This window comes from Charadrius vociferus, unplaced genomic scaffold (genome assembly GCF_000708025.1).
Source record: "Charadrius vociferus isolate BGI_N301 unplaced genomic scaffold, ASM70802v2 scaffold163, whole genome shotgun sequence".
Taxonomy (NCBI): domain Eukaryota; kingdom Metazoa; phylum Chordata; class Aves; order Charadriiformes; family Charadriidae; genus Charadrius; species Charadrius vociferus.
The window spans coordinates 21,536,213-21,559,272 of record NW_009648332.1 but is presented as its reverse complement, the minus strand read 5'-3'; the positions used below and the strand labels follow the sequence as shown (position 1 = coordinate 21,559,272).

Sequence of the window (23,060 nt, the reverse complement as noted above, 5' to 3'; positions counted from 1 at the left end):
CTTCTGGTTCTTCTTACCAGTTTTCCCTAGTCAAATCTCCATCTCCAACTCCAATGTTCTCTCTTCTTCACTCTTAATCCAACTTGCTTTCTGATCTTTCCTCGAAGAGGACTCGATTTCACCATTCCTTACCATTGTTTTCATTCACCCTGTGCCAGTCCAAACATACAGGAAATCTACTTGAGATTTAAGACTGTCTTGACAGGTATTTCTGACTCAAACCAGTGACTTCAGTGGGAATATTTAAATGCTTAAAGTTAAGCACTGATTTAGGTTCATTCTTAAATCAAAGCCAGGCTGCTTAGCATCTTGCAGCATTAAGCCATTCATCATTATGGCTCAACGAAGGTGAAATTCTAACGCTGCCACATAAAACAGCCGATGAAAAGGCAAGCTCTGTCCTCGCCACTGACTCTTCTTTTTGCTTCCTCTGAAGCTGTGCACACCCACAGCAGGGACTCATGCGAAGCCAGCAGCAGTAGTTACATTTCAAAGACTTAGCTCTTACCTCTGCTAAAAATCTCATCAGAAAATTGTAGCTACAATGAAGGAAGGACCAAATGGTTTGAATAATAAAAAATTTTAATCTTGGATTACGTTCACGGAAATCCAAGGTCTAAAATATGGAAGTCATTATCAGGCCTCCATAACTCTCTTTATCCTCTATGTGCCTCTCTCCAAAGTGCATCCATCACTGATTATCTAGTAGTTCTGCAGGGTAAAAAAAAAAAGTTATCAGCTGCTTTCTGAACACTTAAAGCAAAGAAGAATACAGAAATTAAATGCAAATAGTTTAGGGTGGAGATGCAAAGCTTTTAATAAATAAATAAATATCCACCTTAAGGTTACAGAACTTCACTGTTGCAAGAATGAACCATTAAATTACACGGCTTTTTTTTTAACTTTTGTTAAAAAGTCAGAAATATCCAGTTTAAAATATATTATCTATAATTTCCCTATTTGTTAAATAAAGTGTATGTATAATTTAGAATTTTCAGTTCAAGGCTACTCGTGTAGAAGAGACTGGAAAGCAGGAACATACAACTGTGTGACTCTAACAAGCTCTCTGTAACACAACCCACACCTTTCTGCAACCTTTACGAATCATTTGAAACAAAAAAAGTCTTCCAGACTTAGCAATGAGTCCCACTTTGTACACTAGAAAGAAACATAATCAGTAGTTAATTTTCTGTGGTTTTGCCTTCGGATATTTCAACTTTTCCTCTAGGTGTAAAGACAAATTATGAAGAATTCTCTGAAATTGTTCCAGAGAAATATTAATGTTTAATAGCAATTACTAATTGGCTTGCTAGTCATATTTAAGGGGTAGTTCCACAAAAGTCACATGCACATAGCACCATTTCATTTGCAGTACAACACCACAGGATGAACGCAGTCATGATATAAAACGGTGGAGGTAACACAACTGCATAACACAAGAATTTCAGTGCTGTGTGGACGGCCAAACACCGACCCATAGATGTGCCCACTAAGCCCTACCTGTTGCAATACTTCTGTTCCCAGAGGACAAAAAAGAAAATTCGTGCAATACCTGCTCCCTCAAAACAGACCTCTTTTCATCTCATAATTTTCAGAGTAAGTTGTGGATAGCACTGTCTTCTCTGACACCTAATTCCATCCCAATACAGCTGACACATAAGAGTGCGTACATCGCCAAACATAAAGGGGAAGGTGATTCTGGATCATGTAGCAGAAGTTGTCACTAACGGATTCAAGAAAGATTAAAACTCCACTAAGCTGAGCTATGTGTGCATTCCTACAATCATAGATCATTTTGACCCACAGAACACAAATTCTACTCCACAGTTGAGGACAATTTTTGATCCTCATTTAGCTGGTTCTCACATAAACTACAACTGGAGAAACCCCATAGCCTACATCCGACATTCACAAGAATCAGGTTGCTCAGAACACTTAAACACCAAGCCTATTAGAAGGCTTGCTCTCTAATAAATGTCATGTTTTCATCTTTCTAAAGCTTATTCATAGAAATATTTGTTGTCTAAAACAAATGAGAAGCTGAATACCTGCAAATGAGAAGGAGATTGCTGACAGAATTCCAATCAGAGTTAATTTCTCTTGTTCCTGCTCCCTATCTCTTCTTCACTTGGCCACCTCTCAGTTTTGTGCCTCAGGGGAGAATGGAAGGCAGAAAGGTTTGCTTCACCTACCTGGCTCCTGCCAGACAAACAGCTGAAGATTTTGGTAGCTTAGTCTAGCTGCTCTGTGAGCAGTACAGCTCCACAGAGTACTGCTCTACAGAGCAGTAAAGGCACAGTTAAATCATGAAGACAGAAGAGGTAGCAGGACAGATTCTAGACAAGTTAACAAGAAGATCTGGAGACCTTAAAGAAGAAAAATCACATAAACAAGTAGCTATCATAGAGGTGGCAGTGGAGACCTGAAGGTCTGCGGTATCTGCTACTGAACTTATGGATGACTGTTGTAACATCACTTAGAACTAACAGTATGTTAAATACAGACTAAAATAAATGAAAGAAAATTAATGTCTGGAACAGTGACATGACCAGGGTGCAGTACACTTTGACTGGAGGCACACTACAGGACGCTCTTGCCCTGTACAGCCAACTAAAGCTGGTGTCCCAGGCAGTGCACATAAAACTTTACTGCTTTTAGAGCATCTTTTACAGGCACCTTTCAAGGAGAAAAGAACAAATGTATTAATTAACCCTAAGGAGTTTAAAAGGCATTGTTAATCTCACTGTCCTGCAAGACTGAAGAATAAGGCTTCCTAAACAACCACCGAGTAAGTTTAAAAATTCAGAGATTTTTATTAAGTTACAAAATGTTGGAGTCTCTATTTGTCTGATTGTTCCCGAATCTCACCATGTAACGAGTTAAAAATTAAGCATATTTCAGCCACAGTTGTGTCCAGCATAGCACACGGGGACTCAAAGTTCACTTTAAAATAACAAGCTCAGTTACAAATAGCGGAATAGTTTAAACAATATGAAGTTCAGCACAGGCCCATTTACCTGATATTAAAAAAAACCCTCAACCTTCCCAGAACTCATAATAAAAACATTTAAATTGACAATGCTTTTATTTCCAAAGAATGTTGCCATTAGAATAAGCGTAGATTGAAATGTTACCATCTACCCCTATTACTTGCAGGGCAAACAAAACCAAGAGAAATAATGCTTCACCAGACAGCTCTAAGCAAGCATATAATATTTGTATCCCACGCACCAATAAATAGTTTCCCCTTACTTCCCTGACTTATGTCAGGGAGACCATTATTCCCTAGGCAATATCAGAGCTGGGAAAAACAGGAAATATGCTCTTCTGTCTCCACTCTTGAGATTACTATGTGGGCAATATTTAACTTTTAAGGTAGTATTTATTATCTTTAATAATTTCATTACATTTTGTACAAAAAAAAAAGACACTAGAGCATGACACACAATTTTCTATCATCATGCAGTCGGGAAAAAGTGACGTTTTATTAATATATAATTTCAATGACAGCATCTCTAACACTATCTGGAAACTCAACAGAGAAATTGTCTTAAACTATAGGTAAGGTAGACATCACTTTCAAAATCCGAACATGTAAGTCTTTGGCCAGGTCAAAATCCACGTATCGTCCTGCACAGCTAAGAGGGCAGCAATATTTGTTTCACTCAAGACATCTTAAGATTTCCCACTGCTTACACCACCAGTTAAGATGTATCTTTGGCAGCAACACTGAGAACTTCCCGCACATCCTGTTCAGATGCTGTTTCTCTAGTGGTGAAAAAATAACCACCATGCAATAAAGCACATATTAAAACTGGCTCTTATTTGTTTTACCTGTTAGGTTTTTTTTCATTCCACCTTGGAATACGCTGATAGCTAAAGAGAGAAATGAGCCTATTTGCAACATACCCAACTCTATCTATTCAATATATTGCTTTAAAGTGAAGTTTGCAGCCTCAGAAATGTCTGCAAAACAGTATCAAGGAATATCACAAGTAGAGCATAGTTGACAGTCAGGGCAAAAGGCTCCTATTTGCAAGATTTTCTTCTTGATCATCAAGGAAAGAAATATTTAAAAGGAAAATTAACTGTAAAAGTATACTACATATAATAAATAGCTGAATTTCCATAAAAATAAAATATACTGAAAAGCAGCCATAAAATTTCAAGCATGACAAACTCTATTTCTTGATGACACTTGACACATTTCACATTCATTTTAACTCCAAGCTTATTTTGTTCTGAATATGGTCCCAATATTTGCTTTGCTCCATAAATTCTAGCATTTCACTGGAGACTTCAAATTATGCATAGTATTAATTATAAAAGAAACAAACAAAAAAAGCAAGTGCAATCTTGATGGAAGTAGCCAAAGCAGAAGACCCAAAACACACACAAAACAACCACGAAACCAGAATGAAATGTCAGAGGCAAGAAAAGGAGAAGACCATTTTTGAGGCAGAAGGGAGAAACCAGCTAAATGGATTTACTTTATAAATTAGATAATGGTTTCTTTTTGCACATGGCACCATGTTGTCTTTTCAATACAAGTGATTAGAGGTTGCCAAACTTTTAGATGTACAACCAGCAAACATTTTTGACAACTACTGAAGTTCTTTCAAGTCACGTCTTAGCGTCACCAGTAAAAAAGTCTGGATTTTTCCATGCAACAGGTTTTTGCAGGCTGACAGGTAAAAAACTAACAAACAAAAAACTCCACCTTGTTTGAAATACCACTTCACACTTTCTGACTCCCTCAGTTTTCTAACCATTATGCTTTCAGCATAATTCAGCATATTTCAGAAGCAGAAGCAAACAAGCAAACATTATGACTACAACCATCAAATGGGGAACAGCAGCCTGAGCACAACGTATGAAATTGCTCCTTTTTCTGAACTAAATCCTAAGCAAAAATAAGAAGTCCTGCCTAAAAGACAAGTCCTGAAACAGAGAATGTCTGCAAACAGTAGGATGTCATTCCTTGCCTAGAAAGCTTCTACTGAACAATTGGTCTGTCCAGTAAATACCCAGTACTGATGTACACAGAAACGTCAGTACCAGATCTGCAGATTGCTTGTATGCAAGAACTGGTCTGCTCAGGCTGGGGAGTGAAACGGTGTCTTATAATGCCAGGTGATGCTCTTCCAGAATAAGAGCTTTGCACTGATTTTTTCATAAAATGATCATACAGCATATGCCATGATGAAATGCTGATTTTGCTAGCAACTCAGAAACTTAAAAGTAGTTAATAAATTAGAGATCAAAGAAGTTAATGAACAACTTGGATGCCACGCTGAGAGAAAATACCCATAGTAGAGAGTGACTTATGTAGATAAATAACGTGAGACAGTCCAAAAGCTAAACCCTTGACTGGGCTCATCCACCTCTAAATGTGCAGGCCTGTGGGGGAGAGAGCCAGCTCGCATGGCTGTATCCAGTAATAGGGGAAGTTGGGGAACCACATTACGTTGTGAAGGGTAGTGAAACCGATTACATGTGTGGATTAAGTTTCCTGAGATAGTAGAATCTGTAGCCAAAAGAAAAGGAACTGAGAAAGGAAATCAGCTTCTAAGGAACCTGCTAGGATTATAATTTCATTATTACAATTATTTTTTTACATTTTTATAAAGGAAACAGTTATTTCTTGTTTTACAAGCAGCATAGGTCAAATTCTAAGCCTTATCATAATATAGTTCAAAAAGAATCACTTGTAGTAGTCGTTTTTCAGTACTTCAGTACTATCTAGATATTATCAACAGTGTTGAAAAATGGGAGAGAGATGAAACAACTTAGAGGGACAGAAAAGAAGCAACCAAGCATAATTTTGAAGTGCTAACGTATTCTTTGTGTTACCAGATGCAGACAGATTACTATATATCACAAAAAGCAAAACACAACAGACATACAATTAAGATGTCTTTTTTGCCACACCATGTACATTCACTTTGCCTACGGCTGAGCCTGCCCAGACCTTCTGGCTCCCTGCTACGGCATCGTTGCTAGAGATTACTCTGCAAAGATTTCAGGTTGGTGTTTCTGCACGTGAACGTCCATCAGCCACTTCAGCACAAAGTCAATCAGCTTAGCTCAGACCTCCAATACAGCATAAGCCAACTTTGAACAGCTCAGAGGAGGGGGAGGCAGCTTCCACCAGCAAGCCAGGCAGCACAAGCACCTACAGCCAGAAAGATTTTCAACTGCTTCACCTTGATCCAGAAGAATGAAACTGCCCACGCTCAGGGAAGACACAAATCTAAATCAAGTATTCACTGCACTTACTGAAAATTAATAAATATCCTGTTCCTAAAGCAGACTTTCTCTATAAATTGAAAGAGGTCTTCCCTCTTCCTGACTTTAGATTTCAAGAACTGATGCACTGAGTCTGCACTGGCCCAGTATGTTTTCTCTAATAGTGGCCATTAGTACCTAGTGAAAGACAAAGGACAGAGATAAGCGTGCACTGTAACCTCAGAGACTGATTGTGTTTTTACTAATGATTGCAGACAGAAATTGACTCACACAAAACCCAAAAACTTGACACCTCTGCTTAGGGAAGAAGCAAATAGAGTCTACCAGCCAAGTACTTCACAATGCCTTGAAAACTTATACAGCAGTAATGAGTATCAGAAATAATCATGTTCTCATGGACTTATGTATTTTTCTTCCTGATCACCTGCCTGGAGCTGCTTCACCTTCACTTATTGCTCGTCCAAGATCCCAAATCACGTAGCCTGGATCACTCTGGCTGCAGCCCACTAACCACCCTTGCCTTGCTTTTCCTGCTGGCAAAGTCCTCTTCTGCTCCAGCTCCTGATCTCAGTCCCATCAGTCCTCATTCTTTGGCACCAGAGTGCCACGTTTCCTTGACTTCATCATACTTGGATTATGACACTTGATCCCAGTCCATTTCCTAACATAAGTAATACGTAAAATACAATTATTTTATTTAACAAAATATTTAACACTGTAGCAGTCACAGTGAAGCAATGTGCCCTCAAATGCTCTCCCAGTTCTGCAGAAAACTATCATCAAGAAAGGCAGAGCAAGAGCTAAGAAAGAAACACAGGGTTCAGGAATATTACATCCCGTACCAAACATAAAAAGAGGTTGAGCAAGTTAGGAGTTTCCTCAAATAGCAGCAGTAAGCTTGAGACACAAGAGCAACGCTGAAAGTAAAACAGAGGCAACATATCAAATATTAAAGTGGATGGAGGGTACTGAGCAAATAGATGAGAAAGTATAAGGTGGCACAGAGTAAGGAATTAGGTGACATCAGACTGGAATATTCTGAGGGCAGTTGAGGTCATTCAACAACGACATCACACATTACAATTTGGCAGTCTTTCTGGAAGATGTTCCAAATTATTGTCATCACTGTTTCAGCCATCAGTTAATTTTTTCTTCTTTAGTTTGGCACATTGCTGAAGGCTGTAGGAATATGCCAAATCACTGACAGTTATTTTCAATAGGCTGATCCAGAATATCTGAAGGACAGTCAAATATTAATACTGTACTTATTTGAGCAAACAGAGAAAGGAACATTTCTACAAAACGTAGTCCCCCAATATCACAGCTGTACGATTAAAAAAAAAAATGGCTAACATATGCATACAGTCTATTAAAATGCACATAATTTATTTGACTCAAAATGAAAACATATCTAACAAGTAATTCCATTCATCTGGCCCTTTTTCACCCAGCCTTAAGATATACAAATGCATGCCTTTTCACCAGAACACAGCAGCTGGGAATGAAAAGGAAAGCATTCAAATGATCATTTTCACATCATATTCCATCGTCTTTTCACCAGCTTCTCCCCAGTCTTTCTTTGAGTCCCATTCTGTTACAAGAGAGCTGCCTTTTAGATCAATTCATATTTCCATAATCCACACTGCTGTTTCTCCTCTCCTCCCCAGGGTGGACTAACCCCTGCATCCAGAACTATGGCTTACAACTGTCATTAAGACCTATAACAATAACAAGATAACAAAAGAGCTGGTAGAGATGAGGCTAGCCAGTACCATATGCTGATCAAGTTCAACATTTTTAACTTAAAAGCTCTATAAAACAAAACTGCCACAACTCTGAAAACAAGCATATTTGATGTTGCCACCTGTCCTCAAAATTTCAAGGAAGTTCCAAGTTTACAGTATTGGGCTTTTATGATTTTAAAAATAAAAGTCTCCAAGATTTATTCTGTCTCTGTTGGGATGAATTAAAAAAAAAATGAGAATGCATCTTGGAATATTTACATCTCGAATGATGTAAGGGTCTCGGTGATCCTGGGTGTTCCCGGCATGTCTAGGTGGGCAGTTATTCCACAGAATATTTATCAGGACCAGACAGATCCTTTTTGCTCATACAGTGCAGTTCACAACTATAAATACACTTCTGAATGTTTTTCTGCCAATTGTGTATCAGCTGTGATTTGCATAGACGGGAAGTATTGCTGCTTTACTCACACAGCATTCTTCAATAAAAACAGTATGTATTTCAAACACAAAGTGTCAGCAAATCACAGGAAACTATCTTAACCTGATAAAGCTTACTTGCAATGCACAAAGTTGCCATCATCTCAGCTGGGTTAATTGTTTTCCTCAAATTACACCAGGATTCGTGTTCCAAAATATCCTTAAACTGAACAATAACCTGTAACATTTAGACAAACATACTCTTGAAAATTAGTAATCTCATTAGATTGAGTCTTCCTTTGTCAGACCAATGTACCCAAACACTAACCAAACTTATTAATACACAAGCAACAAAATCCCCAAACCGTTTCTAAGATTTACTGATAAAAACAAAAACACCAAAGCAAGCACCTATCTAGTTCGCATAAACATTTGAAACATGTATTTAATGCCTCATCAGAATAAAAGAACAAAGCCATCAAATGCAGAAAGCCGGTGAGATGTATCCCGTAACAGCATGCCTGCAGCCTTGAAAAGAGTGTAAACAGTCTCCTACCTCCTGGGCTCCTGCTGCTCTCTTTGGAGAGGACAGAGGAACACAAAATCATCACAACTGGCTTCCACAGATTATTTTGACCCAGACAACAGACTTTAGCTTGCTTCTTGAGATTATTTTTTTTTTTAATAAAACTTGTACTATTATTTAAATCTTTAAAAAAATATATCATATTGACCTCATTTGTATAATTGCTGCCATGACCGATGCAATTAAATATTCCATCCTGCAAGAAACTGAGCACTTTGACTCCAATCAGATATTCATTTAAGCCAGGCTTAACTCTCAATAGTTAATATATAAATTGAAAGTAAAGTGTGCAATTAGTGCTTTGCTGAGGGAAGGCTAATGTATTATTTCTTCGTGGGATTTATCCCCTAAACAACAGACGTTCACAAACATGCATGTGCATCTATATGTTTTTATATATACAAATATTTTCACATGAATCCGATAGATTTACATGTATAATATCAGGCTTTAGTAGTTGGATATCACTACAGGATAAGGAGTAAGGTTTATTGTTCACAACTCAGTGGTGACTTTTGCATAATGTGATACGTTAAAAATGAAATCCAGTTGTTATGATACAAAATTTGAGATAATAACACAAAAGGTGTTACAATAACTTCATAGAAAACAGTAGAAATTCCTCACATGGGATGCCATATCCCTTACTGCTTACTCATCTGCAGGGTTTGGGAAAAGCCCGATATCAAAAAGTAGATTGAGTTTGCTTGCCTTAGAAAGCAGAGAGCAAGAGAAGATAGGATAAAATTTGCAACACAACTAACATTCTAATGCAGAGTCTCAATTCTTTCTTAACCCACATCTTCAGTCAACAACCCCTTGTCATATTTCATATCACTAAAGTGGCTTCTGGTAAGATCGTCTCCTGTCATATTAGCTATTTGTATAATCTTTCAGGTGAGATGTTTTTCACCAGCAGAGAAATGGCAGATTAAAGAAAGAAATTATTGTGTGATTATAAGGGAGAAGAAGAACTATTCAAGGGATCAGTTTTTCTACACAACATATACTCTGGGACCTACTGCAGATGGAAATCACTTTGGGCCAACAAGCAGTCAGATTAAGAATCAACATGATTCTTACATGGCTAAAAATAATATCCGAAATAGTTGTAATCACTAACTTTGTAAGAAATATAAGACTTCATATGATTCAAAGGTTAAGACAACACAGAAAGCAGCCCTGCCTTTGGCAGAGCCACTAACACCTGCTGGTGCTATCAGCAATGTACGCTCATCCTTCCTTGTGCCAACGCCGCTCCTTTGCCCAGGAATGTTTCAACCCTATGAAGTTACCAGGAGCTTGAGTGGGTTTATTTCCAGAACAGCTAGAACAGAGGCATCCTGGAAGCTTCTGGACACATCTGACATCAATAGCGCCTCACCACTGACTCCACAGCCAGTGTCAGCAGATCTCAGTTCTGCTGGGTGACATTAATTTCTGCAGATACACGTTTTCGTTTTCAAGAGTTACGAAGTATTTCATTTTGGAAGCAAAAGTGTTGTTTTTATTTGGGTTGCTTCTCTGAAGCACTTAAAAAATACTTTCTTTTAAAAAAAATAACTACTGGATTTTTTTCCAGATACCATAGCATTATTTTTTTCTCCGTATAGACTTCTGTTTGAAAATGAGCTTGCAGGGTTGAAATTAAACTCTACTCTAACCAGTCCGAATAAACAAAATAAGAATTTCAAGATTAAAAACATACGCATCTTATCATAAAAATTCCATTGAGCACAAGGGGAGTTTTGAACATACTACGAGACAGAGCCTGTAAGCATATACATCCAAAATATATTTTAAATAAAAATAATAGTCCATTAAATGGCTACAACCTATTCCTCATCCAAACATGAGCTTGTGAGGACAACCACAGAAGAGCGATATATGCTCAAATCAGGAATCTTCACATTTTTTCTACACTGCTTAGATTACTCAGAACTTTTTCAACATTGTCAGACTTATGTTTATAGCATTAATGCCAGTACAACCGTAAATTTTAACTCTATGATGTCTCAAATGGAGTAGCTCTTTCAGCTTTTGGGGTACTTTTTAATAAAGATTTTCTTTGAAATGGTAGTGTGGTTCTTTGTACTTAGAATTCGACCGGGCATGAGTTCATTGCTTAATTGATAGTTTTGAGAGTCACTAAAAAGTGAATTACTCCCACCATCAAACAAACAAACAACAAAATCATACAGCTTTCTGAAATACTCCTGGGAAAGAGAAGCATTTTTCATTTCCTGCCTTGAAGCATTACTTTTTTTTCTTTTTTTTTTTTTCTCTACTTTCCCCATTTGGTGTTTTTCCCTTTTCCTTCTTATTCTGGCACCTGAAGAATTACCAGATAGAAAATAAGTTGTTTCCCTGCAGTCTTGGCAGATAAGGAAATCAACAATGAACCTTGCAAACTCTTTTGTGGTACCAAAACTGCGCCTTAATATTTCCTCTACTTAATGGACTGCGTGTGAGTAAGTGATTATGACAAATCACTAATCTTTTCTTTTTCCTGATCATCTGTAGTTTCTACATACCATCCAAAACAGACAGTATAGTTCACAAAACAATATTTTGGAAAGTCAATATTTACGAAAAAATTAAACCAAAAGAATAATACTGCCCAGCACAAAAGAAAATGGCAGGCCACAAGAATGAGAGGGAGGATTAGGGATGAGTAAGCATTGGAAAGTTCAGGCATACTGAGAGGACAAATGTGAGAAGGAGGAGGAATATATCAAAATGGCTTAGACAAGTTTTCTTTGCATTATGAAAGCAACAAAAAGGTGACATGATAAACTGTAGAAAAATTCAGGAAGAGAGGAAAATATTTTGCCCGCTGTTATCACATCACTGTGCAAACAGACAGCCCTTAGATTTTAGGAAAGATGATTATTTGGGATACATCCAAAAACTAACTCACACATTTTACATTTAAAATAGAAATGACTGGAAAAATAGGATGGGGAATATTCTTTTTTTTTTTCCTTTATCTTTTTTTTTTTTTTTTAATATTCTCCCCACAAACCTTAATTGAAATTAGCCTTGATAGTTTTAGTGAGATCTCTTTTTTTTTTTAAATTAAATCTGGTAGATATTCAGGTCTCAAATCCAAACCTACCAAGTTCAACATGCACACACACACATGCGCACAGAAGGTTTCTGCTGATTTCACTTGACTACTTGGCTTAGAGGGTTGCTACAGAAACTGCTGTACATTCTGTTCAAATCCAGTGGTCCTAATATGAAAATTTCCCTTGCAAGGATGAGGATTAAAACATGCTGTTTTCCAGGAACACAAGCAATCTACCTGAAACACTAGATTTCCTACACTGCTGTGATACAATGTGCAGGCATAGGTTTTTCAGAGCCTAAAGGCAGAGAGCTGCCCGAGGACTCTGTTTTTTATAGATTAGGTATGTCTATTGCATCCTTCTATGATCCAGTCTTTAGTGGGCTTGGGCTTCATCTTCTAATCATTTTTCTACACCAGCTGTTCTTTGAATAACCTTCGACTTACTGAATAAGCTCCCATTTTTCTTCATACATAATTTGTCTTTTTTTTTTCTTTTTTTAGCTCAATTCTTTCTTATGGAAAAGAAAAAGAACAAAACAAACTAGAAAAAAATAAGAATTTAAATGACAAAGATGATGATCATTCTGCAGCCAGGAAAATTATCAAAACTTGCTGCAAGTCTAGCTAAGAATATATAACAGCACACTTTGCTCATGTACCATTTATCACTATCTTATAAGCTGCACATGTTTCTGACTGATGCTATTCCCTAACCAGACATCCTACCTTCTATGCTTGTATATTTATCCCTTTCATCATGAATCATGTTATAGCTGTTTTTATAGAACCTTGTATTATTGATTTTAAAAAAAAAAAAAAAAATCAACAATTTATCAAGATCTACTGTACAAAAGTATTTCCAGATCATCCATTGTGGTGGTATTATCAATGAAGAATATGTCTGACTCAGTATTGGTCTAAAAAGAGCAGAGAGACATTTAGTCAGAGATATTTATTCTCTTTAGTGTTTTTATGTATTTTTGTTTATGAAAATAAAAATATTCCCATTGAAGAAACTCATCTAAAAGTTGCTGAAATAATAAAATTTAATAGTTTCATTAGAATTTAATAACTCTAATTGTATAGTCCAGGGGGGGAACTAACACACTAATTAATAGCTTTGCTGTCACTAAACAGTGAAATTATCGATCAGTCCTGTACATGTAAACTTTCCTTTGAGGATTAATTATAGGTAGAGGCTAGGATTTTCATGCTTTCAAAAATCAGTGTTTAAATCATTGTCTCTTACAAAGGTCTGAGGATTTTTTTTTTCCCCAAGCAAATAACCATCTCTAAAATATTATTAAATAATTACATAAAATCTTGCATTGTGGAAGATTAAAGGAATGGGACACACAGGTTCTGACATTAAGAGGACACGCACATGCAGCTCTTCAACTTTTTTGTTGCCACAATTTATAACAGCAATGTTTGGCAAAGTTTTGTTGATAAATTTTCCACGTTTTCAGTCCTACACCTGACAAAAACCCAACACTTCCAACAGAAACATCTTATAAAATTCTCCATATCAAAAACAAGCTGATACAGAGAATTAGTATGATATACAGTGCTCTACAACTGCTATTGCATATTCCTGTCACAAACACATTCTAATCACCAAGCCACCAGTTGGGTGAAGACTTCCTCCCTGCTATCATTAGCATCTGCCCCTCCACCGCTGAATAGGAGAGCTTTTATATTATTATTCTAACATAAAAAAAAGTTCAATCTCATGTTTCCAACCTGGTCTCCAAAGTCCTCCGGGAACTTCCACAGTACCACTGGATCTGTAAATAATTGACAGACAGCATTAATCAGAGGCAAAGGAACAGAGTATTACAGTCAGAGTACATTAATATTAAAGAGAGGGTCAGCTTAGCGTCAAGCTTTGAGGCAAGTGCAAAAATGCATCTAAAAACTAAGGAAGATACTGGATTATTGAAAAGACTTATTTCATATTTATGAAACTGTGTTTATTGTTTTACATACGGTAGCAGGTTATAACGTACCAAACTACTTTCAGATTCAACTCTTTCTTTTTAACCTTTGAGTACTTCATTTTTTAAGCACGTGTTAAATTTTCACGTTTTAATTTAATTAAGGAATGAAGAGATATAAAACCTCTTTCCATCCAAGGAAAAAAAAGATGTAACATGATAAGAAGGGGAAACCACAGATCTCTATGAGGTATAGAAAAGTGTCATTTGTGATTTTAAAGATAGTACCAGTGTAACCAGCACTCTCAAGGAAGAGTTTAGAAGAGCTAGCACGTTAGAGTATTTTCTGTTCAGAGCCATTTAAAAATCAACATTTCAATAATAACCTGTTATAAACTGTTAATTATCAAGACAATCAGTGTTATTTAGGCTATATAATAGTCTACAATTAACATTATTTTGAAGGTGTCTAACACAACGACCTGAACCACCACCTTTCAACAAAAAACAAATTATGCTCTCCATCCCCCCCAAAGCTTTTAATCTCCTGTGATATAAAACCTTCCCGAGGTGCTACTGTTAAAACTGTATCACAAACACCCATGAAGCTTCACAGCACTTCTATACAACAGATTAGCAGCAGCATTTGTCCACGTGCTAAAAGTGAAATTACTCGTCTTCCTGCAAGGGATACCCCGGTTGGTGCCAAATCCTGGACTAGAGGGAGAGCTCTCCAATTCCTGCTCATGTCCTAGCCAATGTCAGGCAGATCTTCCCACTGCTGACCATGCGGCCGATGACAGCTCTGGGTGCCAGAGGGCAGTGAAACGAGTGGAGGAACCTGCCCATAAGTGCTGGGGGACACCGCCTGATGAGAATTGCAACCTCCTTGGCTACCTCAGGAGCTGCTGGGATTCTTGTCTTCTGAGAAGCCAAGATCTGGGAAACATATTTGGATTACCACTTCAGTCTCTAATGCTAGCTCTGTCTGATAAATCAGAAACTTCTGTCTTACTGCTATGTTTTACATCAGAACTGGAGGGTTCTCCACTTTTGACGAAGTATGAAGGTTTCTACCCTTCTTCATGCTCCCACGTTGTTTGCTGCTACAAATTAAAGCCTTAATGGAAGGGAAATGCCATTGATGGTATTTTCATTCCCAGCTGCTGATTTCAAATCCTACCATTCAACATGCAGCTTCTGCACCCGTGTTTGCTGCTGGTCCACTCACAAGGAGCTGGAGACTAAAGTCCGTATTCCTCCTTCACCCCAGGCCAGATGTTAAACCAACAGTGGAACATACATTTCGAATGTGTTGCAAAATTCAACTTGTCAATCAACTCAACCTAATTTAGACCTAATTCAAATCTAATTGAGAGTTTAAACAAAAATGTGGCTATTTGACTCTTCTCATTTGACAAGCGCATCTTTCCTCCTAAGAACATCTGGAGAGGGTTCTGCAACTATTTTTTATGAAAATGTATGTATTTTGCACAAGGAATCTTCCTCCATCTACTACGGGGAGCAAGAACTTTTGGAGGCGGACATGAAACAAGAGATAAGATGCTATGTTTATAAAAATATGAGAGCCAATTAATACAGTTACTCAAAACTGAGACCTTTTTCCCCCCATCTATTTGGATGTATTTAAATCACAAATACATCTGTGTAATGACCACATACAAGAGGAGTTTGAGTGTCTCACTGCCCATACTGCAAGGAACCTCTTATTTTTATTCCGATTTAGAATCATGAAAAAGAAAGTAATTATATATCAACAATGATCTCTTCCATGGCTACACATAGAACTAGACAAGGGAACTGATCAAGATCAAACCAACTGTCTAGAATTTTTCAGGTCAGCATCAACTAGATCAGTTCCCCAAAACCCTTGGGTTTGTGCCAGAAAAAAGGAAGAAAAACCAGGGAATAGGGAGCTGCGGTGAGAAGAAAGCAGGACTGCTTCACCCAGCAGCAATCTGGCTTTAAGCATTTGCTAGACCTCATGAAATACAAGCTGGTTACTAGCTGTGTCTAGTTCCGTTTCTTATCACCTATTTCTTATTCAGAACTTCCCAAATCTTGTTGTACCATTTGTAGTTGCTTCTATTGCAAAACTCAAGAGTTATGGTCTGCAAATAGGTGTGCGGACCATTCTGCAGTAAGGCAGGCAGACGGAGCGTGGCCAGGGAGGGACGGACTTGGCAGGATCATCTCTTCATTGCAATAAAACCAGGCAGATTATTTTGGCAGATGTGAAGTACGGTTACACGAGAAACATTCAGTATATTGAATTTTTAGCAAGACAGTAACAAAACACAGGGGGTTTTGATACTTTGTAAAATGTCTAATATATAAACTTCTAAATGGGAAGGAAATGTAACTTATTTCTTTCGCTGTTCTTAGTGGAAGTATAACCAGCAGGCTTCAAAAAAAGGAAGCTGACAGCAATAGCAAAAACTCCAAGCATAGTTTTACAAGGTCACAATCAGGAGCAAAGTATAACCTCAGAATTAAGCAAAACTTGGCTCTAGGTAATTTGGGGTTTAGGGTCACAAAATGGGTAATATCTTCACATCTTAGTGATGTACAATGGAGCTGCACAACATTTCACAGTTGTACCCTTTCACAAGATCAACAGCTCCAGTAACTTTTTTTGGTGCCCTGATACGCTAACAGATAGAAAACCTGCAACTATAATTTAGTGTCCTCCTCAGTTTGCTATCTTCACTTCATATTATTAGGGCTCTCTCATACTACTTTGGTGTCATTTGAAATAATAAAAGCAACTCTAAAGTAAATTCCAGTTCACTGAACTACAGGTATAACAACACTTATTTTCATATTATGAAAGGATATTAATATCATGAGAGGATAATTAAATTCATGTGTTCTAAACAGGCAGAATAATGCTCTTAATACTCCTTCGTAAAAACAAGAAAGAGCCAACAATTTAAAAAAATATTCCTAACTCAATTCAAGAAAAACATTCAGTGCTACGTTCAGCAAAAGTTACATGTCTCCAAGACTCGTCCAACTGCTTTGAGCTCTGTTTTGCAGTTGTTATTACTGGCTTTTAACCGGTTATTTTAGTAGGTAGTTGCCATACATTTATTAAGTAAGAAAATCTGATGTGACTTGTGCTTCAAAAAGAAAGGTTACTATACTCTTCATATGCCTTCACTCTCTGAAACCAAACCCTAACACCTATCAAAAGACTTGGGATTTTATTATAATTATCCAAGTCAGGGATTGGGCTTTTTTCAAAAGATTATGTTTGTTTCTGCTTTTGGAGCTAGGCTCAGGCAGCATCTGACACATCTTTGTGGCAACTTCTCACAAGTGCAAAGGAAGAAACAAAAGGGAACTTATTTAGAAATAAAAAGAGAAAGTATAATCCGATTCAGCAACTTTATGCACTTTATCTTCAGATTTACAAAGACCGAATTTTCTTTTCCCTGAGGATTACTTTCCAGATACCCCATCTGATCTGGCAATGTTAGGTCAATTTTATGCTGATTTTATGGGTGAGAGGATGAGAATCACTCAAAAATAGCTGTTGCTATAGACGGCTGAGGAACTACTGAGTTTCTCCTCATTTTCTTTTTCTAACAGACTTTTTGGGACTAACACTTTGCACCAATTCTAAACAAATGTAATACTACGAGGAAATTGTCTGTCAAGTGCACACATAAAATAATTTGTGCAATGCAAGTGTAAATAGACACAAGCATGTACAAGCATCACTTCTCCCTATGTCTACTGCATCCAGGACAGATATTTCTTACAAAAGCACATCTTAGCATGTCCCTGTAATGCTTGAAAATTCCTTTGCTAAATGTCCTACAGCATTGGAAAGGATGTCTCCCAGGTGTGAATTTCACCCCACTGTGAGGCTGCAGCTCACGCACATATTGATAGACATAACTTGTGACATTTGATTTATCTGACTACTTTTGCATTATTTGTGATCATATAAGGCTGTCCATACATATTTTAAAAGAAAGCTTTTCATAATAAAATTCAGAAAGAACCAGTTAAGCCCCTGAGCACCACAATTAGAAGCAGATGCATCTCTTAGTACAAGTCAGAAAAGAGACAAACACAGAAAGGTTTGTTGAGGGACCAAAACTTAGAGTACTGTATACTTGATACAAAAAGAAAAGCGAGTCACACGCAGTGCAAAAACAAAAGTATTCAAAATGTTGCAATCTAGAACTGCTCCACAAGAAAAATGTAGGCAAGTATGACACATACTAAGAGAAGTGGAAAACATGCGTATCTCCTCAAGGATCCTCTCTAAAAATCTATTCCCATAGAGGTAAGTTCATAAAGCATGTCATCTGTATTTTTAGGAAAACCACTTCTAGCACATTTCAATTTCTGTAACAAATCTAAGAAAATATAAAAGTACTACTTCTCACGACAGAGTAGATTAGAGTAGTAGTGCATTCGGAACTATGAAAAAATAAAGAGAAAGCTTTCTGAGTGATAACTTTCCCAAAAATTTCATAGTTAAATATACTCTAAAAATACTCTTCATAACCACTAAGCTTGCAGATTACAAACGTTATCCAAAAATACAACAGTATAAGCTAATTAGCACACATTCAATTTGGTAATGGAACAGAAATTACAAACACATGCTGAGAAACATCATCTCAGGTAATTCTCTTGATAGCAACAAAGAATAATTTCAGACAGAAAAACATAGCTAAGGTAAAATGAAACGGACTAATTAAGTAGTCCAATATTCTGCCTGGAGAGGAGGAATCTTCATCCCTGTGGGTTTTATGAAGCAGGATAGACAAAAAGACTGCCAAGCAGAGTTGGTCATGTCTTGAGACAGAGGAACGGACTAGATGACTGCTCAGGATCCCTTCAGCTATATTTTCCCTGATGCTGTAAAGATATTCATTGGAAAAAAGCTGTCAGTGCAGAGGGGAAAGAAGAGACTGGGGCCAGGAGTTACGGGGTTGGGGAAGAAACGCAGTGAGGAAAAGGAAGGCAGCAAAGCAAAGCTTATTGCAGACAGTTCTTCTTTCTTGTCTGGAAAAAAAAAAAAAAAAGAGAAGTTCCAGATAGTTTTTCTTACGTGAACATGAGAATGCAATTGGTAAAGCTGAAAGTATATGTCACTATCTCAGGGAACAACTTTATAAACACACATTTAAGCAATAAGCAGAACTGGGTTTGTTAGAATAAGTAGTTTTCAGCAATAAATATTAGTTCTCTAAACCAAGTTTATAATACTGCTATTGTTCAAAGGCAAAAATCTGTCATCTACTTAAAATAATTTGACAGAAACCCGCAACAGTAATTATAGTGATGCTTTTGTATCAATATAGTATTTTATTACTACAACAGTGATTCGGAAACAAAATGAGATGAACCGTAACATGCAACCCAAGCATTTCCACAGATTAAATCATCTGATGAAAAAAACAGCATTCACATAAAAAGATTACTTCTTGGGGGGAAAAAAAAAAAAAAAAAAAAAAAATAAGTAGTTTTCAGCAATAAATATTAGTTCTCTAAACCAAGTTTATAATACTGCTATTGTTCAAAGGCAAAAATCTGTCATCTGAGGCATTGCTGTCAGGAAGATCTGAGTGCAACAGTGGTCTTCAGCTCCCAGGTTTGGGGGGATCAAAGTGGAGCACCCGCCAGCAGCTGGAGGAAGAGCAAGATGCCACGGAAAAGGGAGGAGAAGGAGGGAGTTACAGTGTTTTCCAAGCATCAGTAATCAAAAGAAAGAACAAGGACAAAATGCATTGAAGCAACTTCACAAAAAAAAAAAAGTGAAACTAAGGAACACTCACTAACTTCTCTGGCACTTAAAACCTGTCAGATTAAAGACAATATGCAAATGAGGGTGCCACTGTAGAAAATACTTGAAAGTACACTTTTATGCAAATCTTGTAGTCCACATATTTTTTTGCTCATCAAAGGAATACTGAAAGAAACTTCTCCAGGACCGTTAAGTCTGTTCTTACTCTAACCGTTCCACAGAAAGCTTATTGCAGAATGCAACCAAACTCTTAGTCTTTTCATCAAAGCAAAAGAAAATGTATTTACAAAATTATATCAAATCTTAACATTCCAGCACCTTCGACTTCTTTACTCACATTTTACCCACTAATGTGCCTTCCTAAATTGCCACCAGTTTCACACAGTTGATACTTCAGCAAATTGCAAATGAAAGCAAGGCAAAGAAACACTGCACCAAAACAGGTACGTTCCGCTGGAAAGCTGACCACTTCCAGCCAAAGATCAGTAATATTGAGGGCTTGACCATTGACAATTTTAAGAGTAAGATACTGACACTTTACAACCACGTCAGTTACAAAAAATGTTAACAAGTTTCAGGAATTACATTTGCCAGCTTTTCGTGCTATATATCACTACACTGAGACTTTTCTGGGTCTCCAGGTGCTTACACAGCAACCTCAGCAGCACATTTGAGCAACGTGCTGAACCTGGACTCACCTTTCAAAATAAGCCACAGCGTGGCCACAACGCAGGAGACCAGTCTCTCTTGTCCCCTCTCTCTGCCCCAAACCAGTGGGCTCTGCTTGTCTTCAGCTGCTTGCAAAGCTTATACACCATTTTGAAAAATTATTTAGGCAGTGAAGGTACCTGACCCTCACTAATATTGGAGGAGATATTTCGAAAGCGTGACTTACGACATTTTTCGTTTTAACTTTTCTCATGCAAACTGAAGTGTGAACTAAACGACAACAGTGTCAACAACCACGCACTAAACACTGCCCTTTAGAAAAGGGAAAATGGAAAACAACGTTTTAGCAGCCTGTATCAAGTGACAGTCACAGTAGCTGTCACCTGTAAGTCTCTGTGGATGCACGTTGGCAAATCAGAAATGTGATTTTTATATCAGTCACTTTTCAGTCAGGTTCAGAAACATAATTACGAAGACTGACTCCTCACAGGTAAGATGAAAACATCTTCCTCCCGTGAGGAAGCTTTTCCTAAAGAAACTGCTTTTAAGTGCAGCTGAAGAGAAGCTGGGCAGGCTTTCAAGTGAGCTGAAAACTGTATAATAATTTAAGCTAATTTCTGTAGGACTCACGCTTAAAAAACGCGCCAAATTACAAGTAACCCAAATTACTCATGGACTTACCAAGTGGCTCAGAAATTAATTGAATCTTTTCGCAGAGATGTAACTTACTAAGTGGTTTCAGGATACCAGTGCTCACTCCACATTTGTGGAAATTCAGAATTTTGTTTCTAATACATGGGAAAACAAAGACACAATCCACAATTGTAAGAGTCACTCGGTCTTTAAACAACAACCACACACACCACACTCTTCTCTACTCCACACAAACACAACTTGCATTTGAAGTCAGTGGGTGCTCAGTTGCTACTTGCAGCATTACAACACCACGGCAACTCCACAGGTTTTTTTACACACAGGTCAGTAGTACCCACCAAAGCATTAACAGCTCACAATCTGTATTGAAGTGTGTGAGTCTGACATGCGCACATAGCACTGTAAAGCCACACAATAGATCGACTGATTGCAAACTTTACCGCAGAATTATCTTCAAGTATTTCTACTCCTAACTTATGTGATAACAGTTCCTCATAAAATCGAGAACGTGAAAACAGCGTGCAAATACTGAAGTCCAAGCAATCATGCACAAGGTTCAGCCTACCACATTGCAGAGATGAGGGGTTTCATCTGACAGCACTACAAGTTTTGGACCTGACAGTTCCTCAGATTTTTTCCAATTTCCCTGTCTGCAATGGACTCAAACTAGGCAATACGTACTTTTTTCCTTTAATGAGCAAGTAGATGGTTAAAACTCCCAGCCACAACTTGCCATCTCCTTCAGAGCTGCAGGTCAATCCCTTTTTGCCCAAGAATTTGTTACCACTGAAGGACGGAGCAGTAAGTCATTTCAGCTAACTAGGGACAGAAAGAAAGGGTCCTTTTGGCTGCAATGCTATTAGACATGCTTCAGGATAAAACCTTAATCAGGGTGAAAGTTCATTGCACAGACAGTGCACAGATAAAATGAATATGTTCAGCCCTCCTTTGGCCTCTTTGCAAGATAAGCAAGAGTTTCTTTTACCTGCTAAGTCTTTAGAATGAGCTTGTACAGTGAGGCAACGATTCCTTTCAGAGCTGCAGTGTTATTTTTCATTTTCCCAATTTTGACTTGTAATCGTGAGTGAATTACAGCTCATGAAAATGAGGATCTAAGAACCAAGGTAGCAAAAGAACCAGCAAGTGAGCACCATATATGCTTTAAGTCATTGCTAATGTTTAAGGAAGGTTTACAAAACAAAATACTTCTGTTCTGCTATCACTGGGTCTCTTGTTCAGTGCAGTGATCTAATGAAATGAACAACAATGTGTGAAAGAGAATTAATGTAATTGTACATTACAAAAGCGTAGTTTCAAATTCCCTATCTTTATCCTGCTTTCATTCTCCCATTACAATTAATATTGTCTATACGAAATTCAAAGCTTTCACATTTTGCGTACTAGCTGTGGAAGGAAGGGATGGAAGTAGAGCAGCACTGACAACCGGGACCTGGCCTGCCGGTTTCCCACTCCTCAGAACATCTATGGCACCACAACTGAAACACATCTGACTATGAAAGCTTTAACTATATCAGACAACATTTCATAATTTTATATGCATACCAATCTGCTACAAATTAAATTTAAAAAAAAAGACACATTCTCAGTTACACAAAGCTCTAAAACAATCACATTGATTAGCCATATATAGTTTGCTGTATGTGTAAACAGTTCAGAGATTTAAAATAATTAAGGTATCTTTTAAAAATACCTATTTTCTAGCCTATTCTGATTCAGTGCTCATTTTTATCTTTGTTGTTCATGATACATTAAACCAGAAAAAAGATGAAGGAGCACTGATCGATGAGCACAAATCTTTTTTTGCCTTTGCTTTCCATCTTATACCAAGTCCATTTTAATACCATTGGGGGGGGAAAAATAAACTCATCAGTCACCTGATGGAGTAATTCAAAACTTAACCAAACAGGGCTAATGGGTG

General features: G+C 37.5%; 1 protein-coding gene across 1 annotated transcript in view; it reads right to left on the bottom strand.

The window, feature by feature from the left end:
* DENND1B (DENN/MADD domain containing 1B) overlaps nt 1–23,060 on the bottom strand; it is a 170,586-nt gene that overhangs the window by 107,780 nt on the left and 39,746 nt on the right. The window contains exon 3 of the mRNA XM_009884930.1: nt 13,814–13,857. Within this exon, the coding sequence (XP_009883232.1) occupies nt 13,814–13,857 (44 nt within the window). The remainder of the gene's footprint in view (nt 1–13,813; nt 13,858–23,060) is intronic.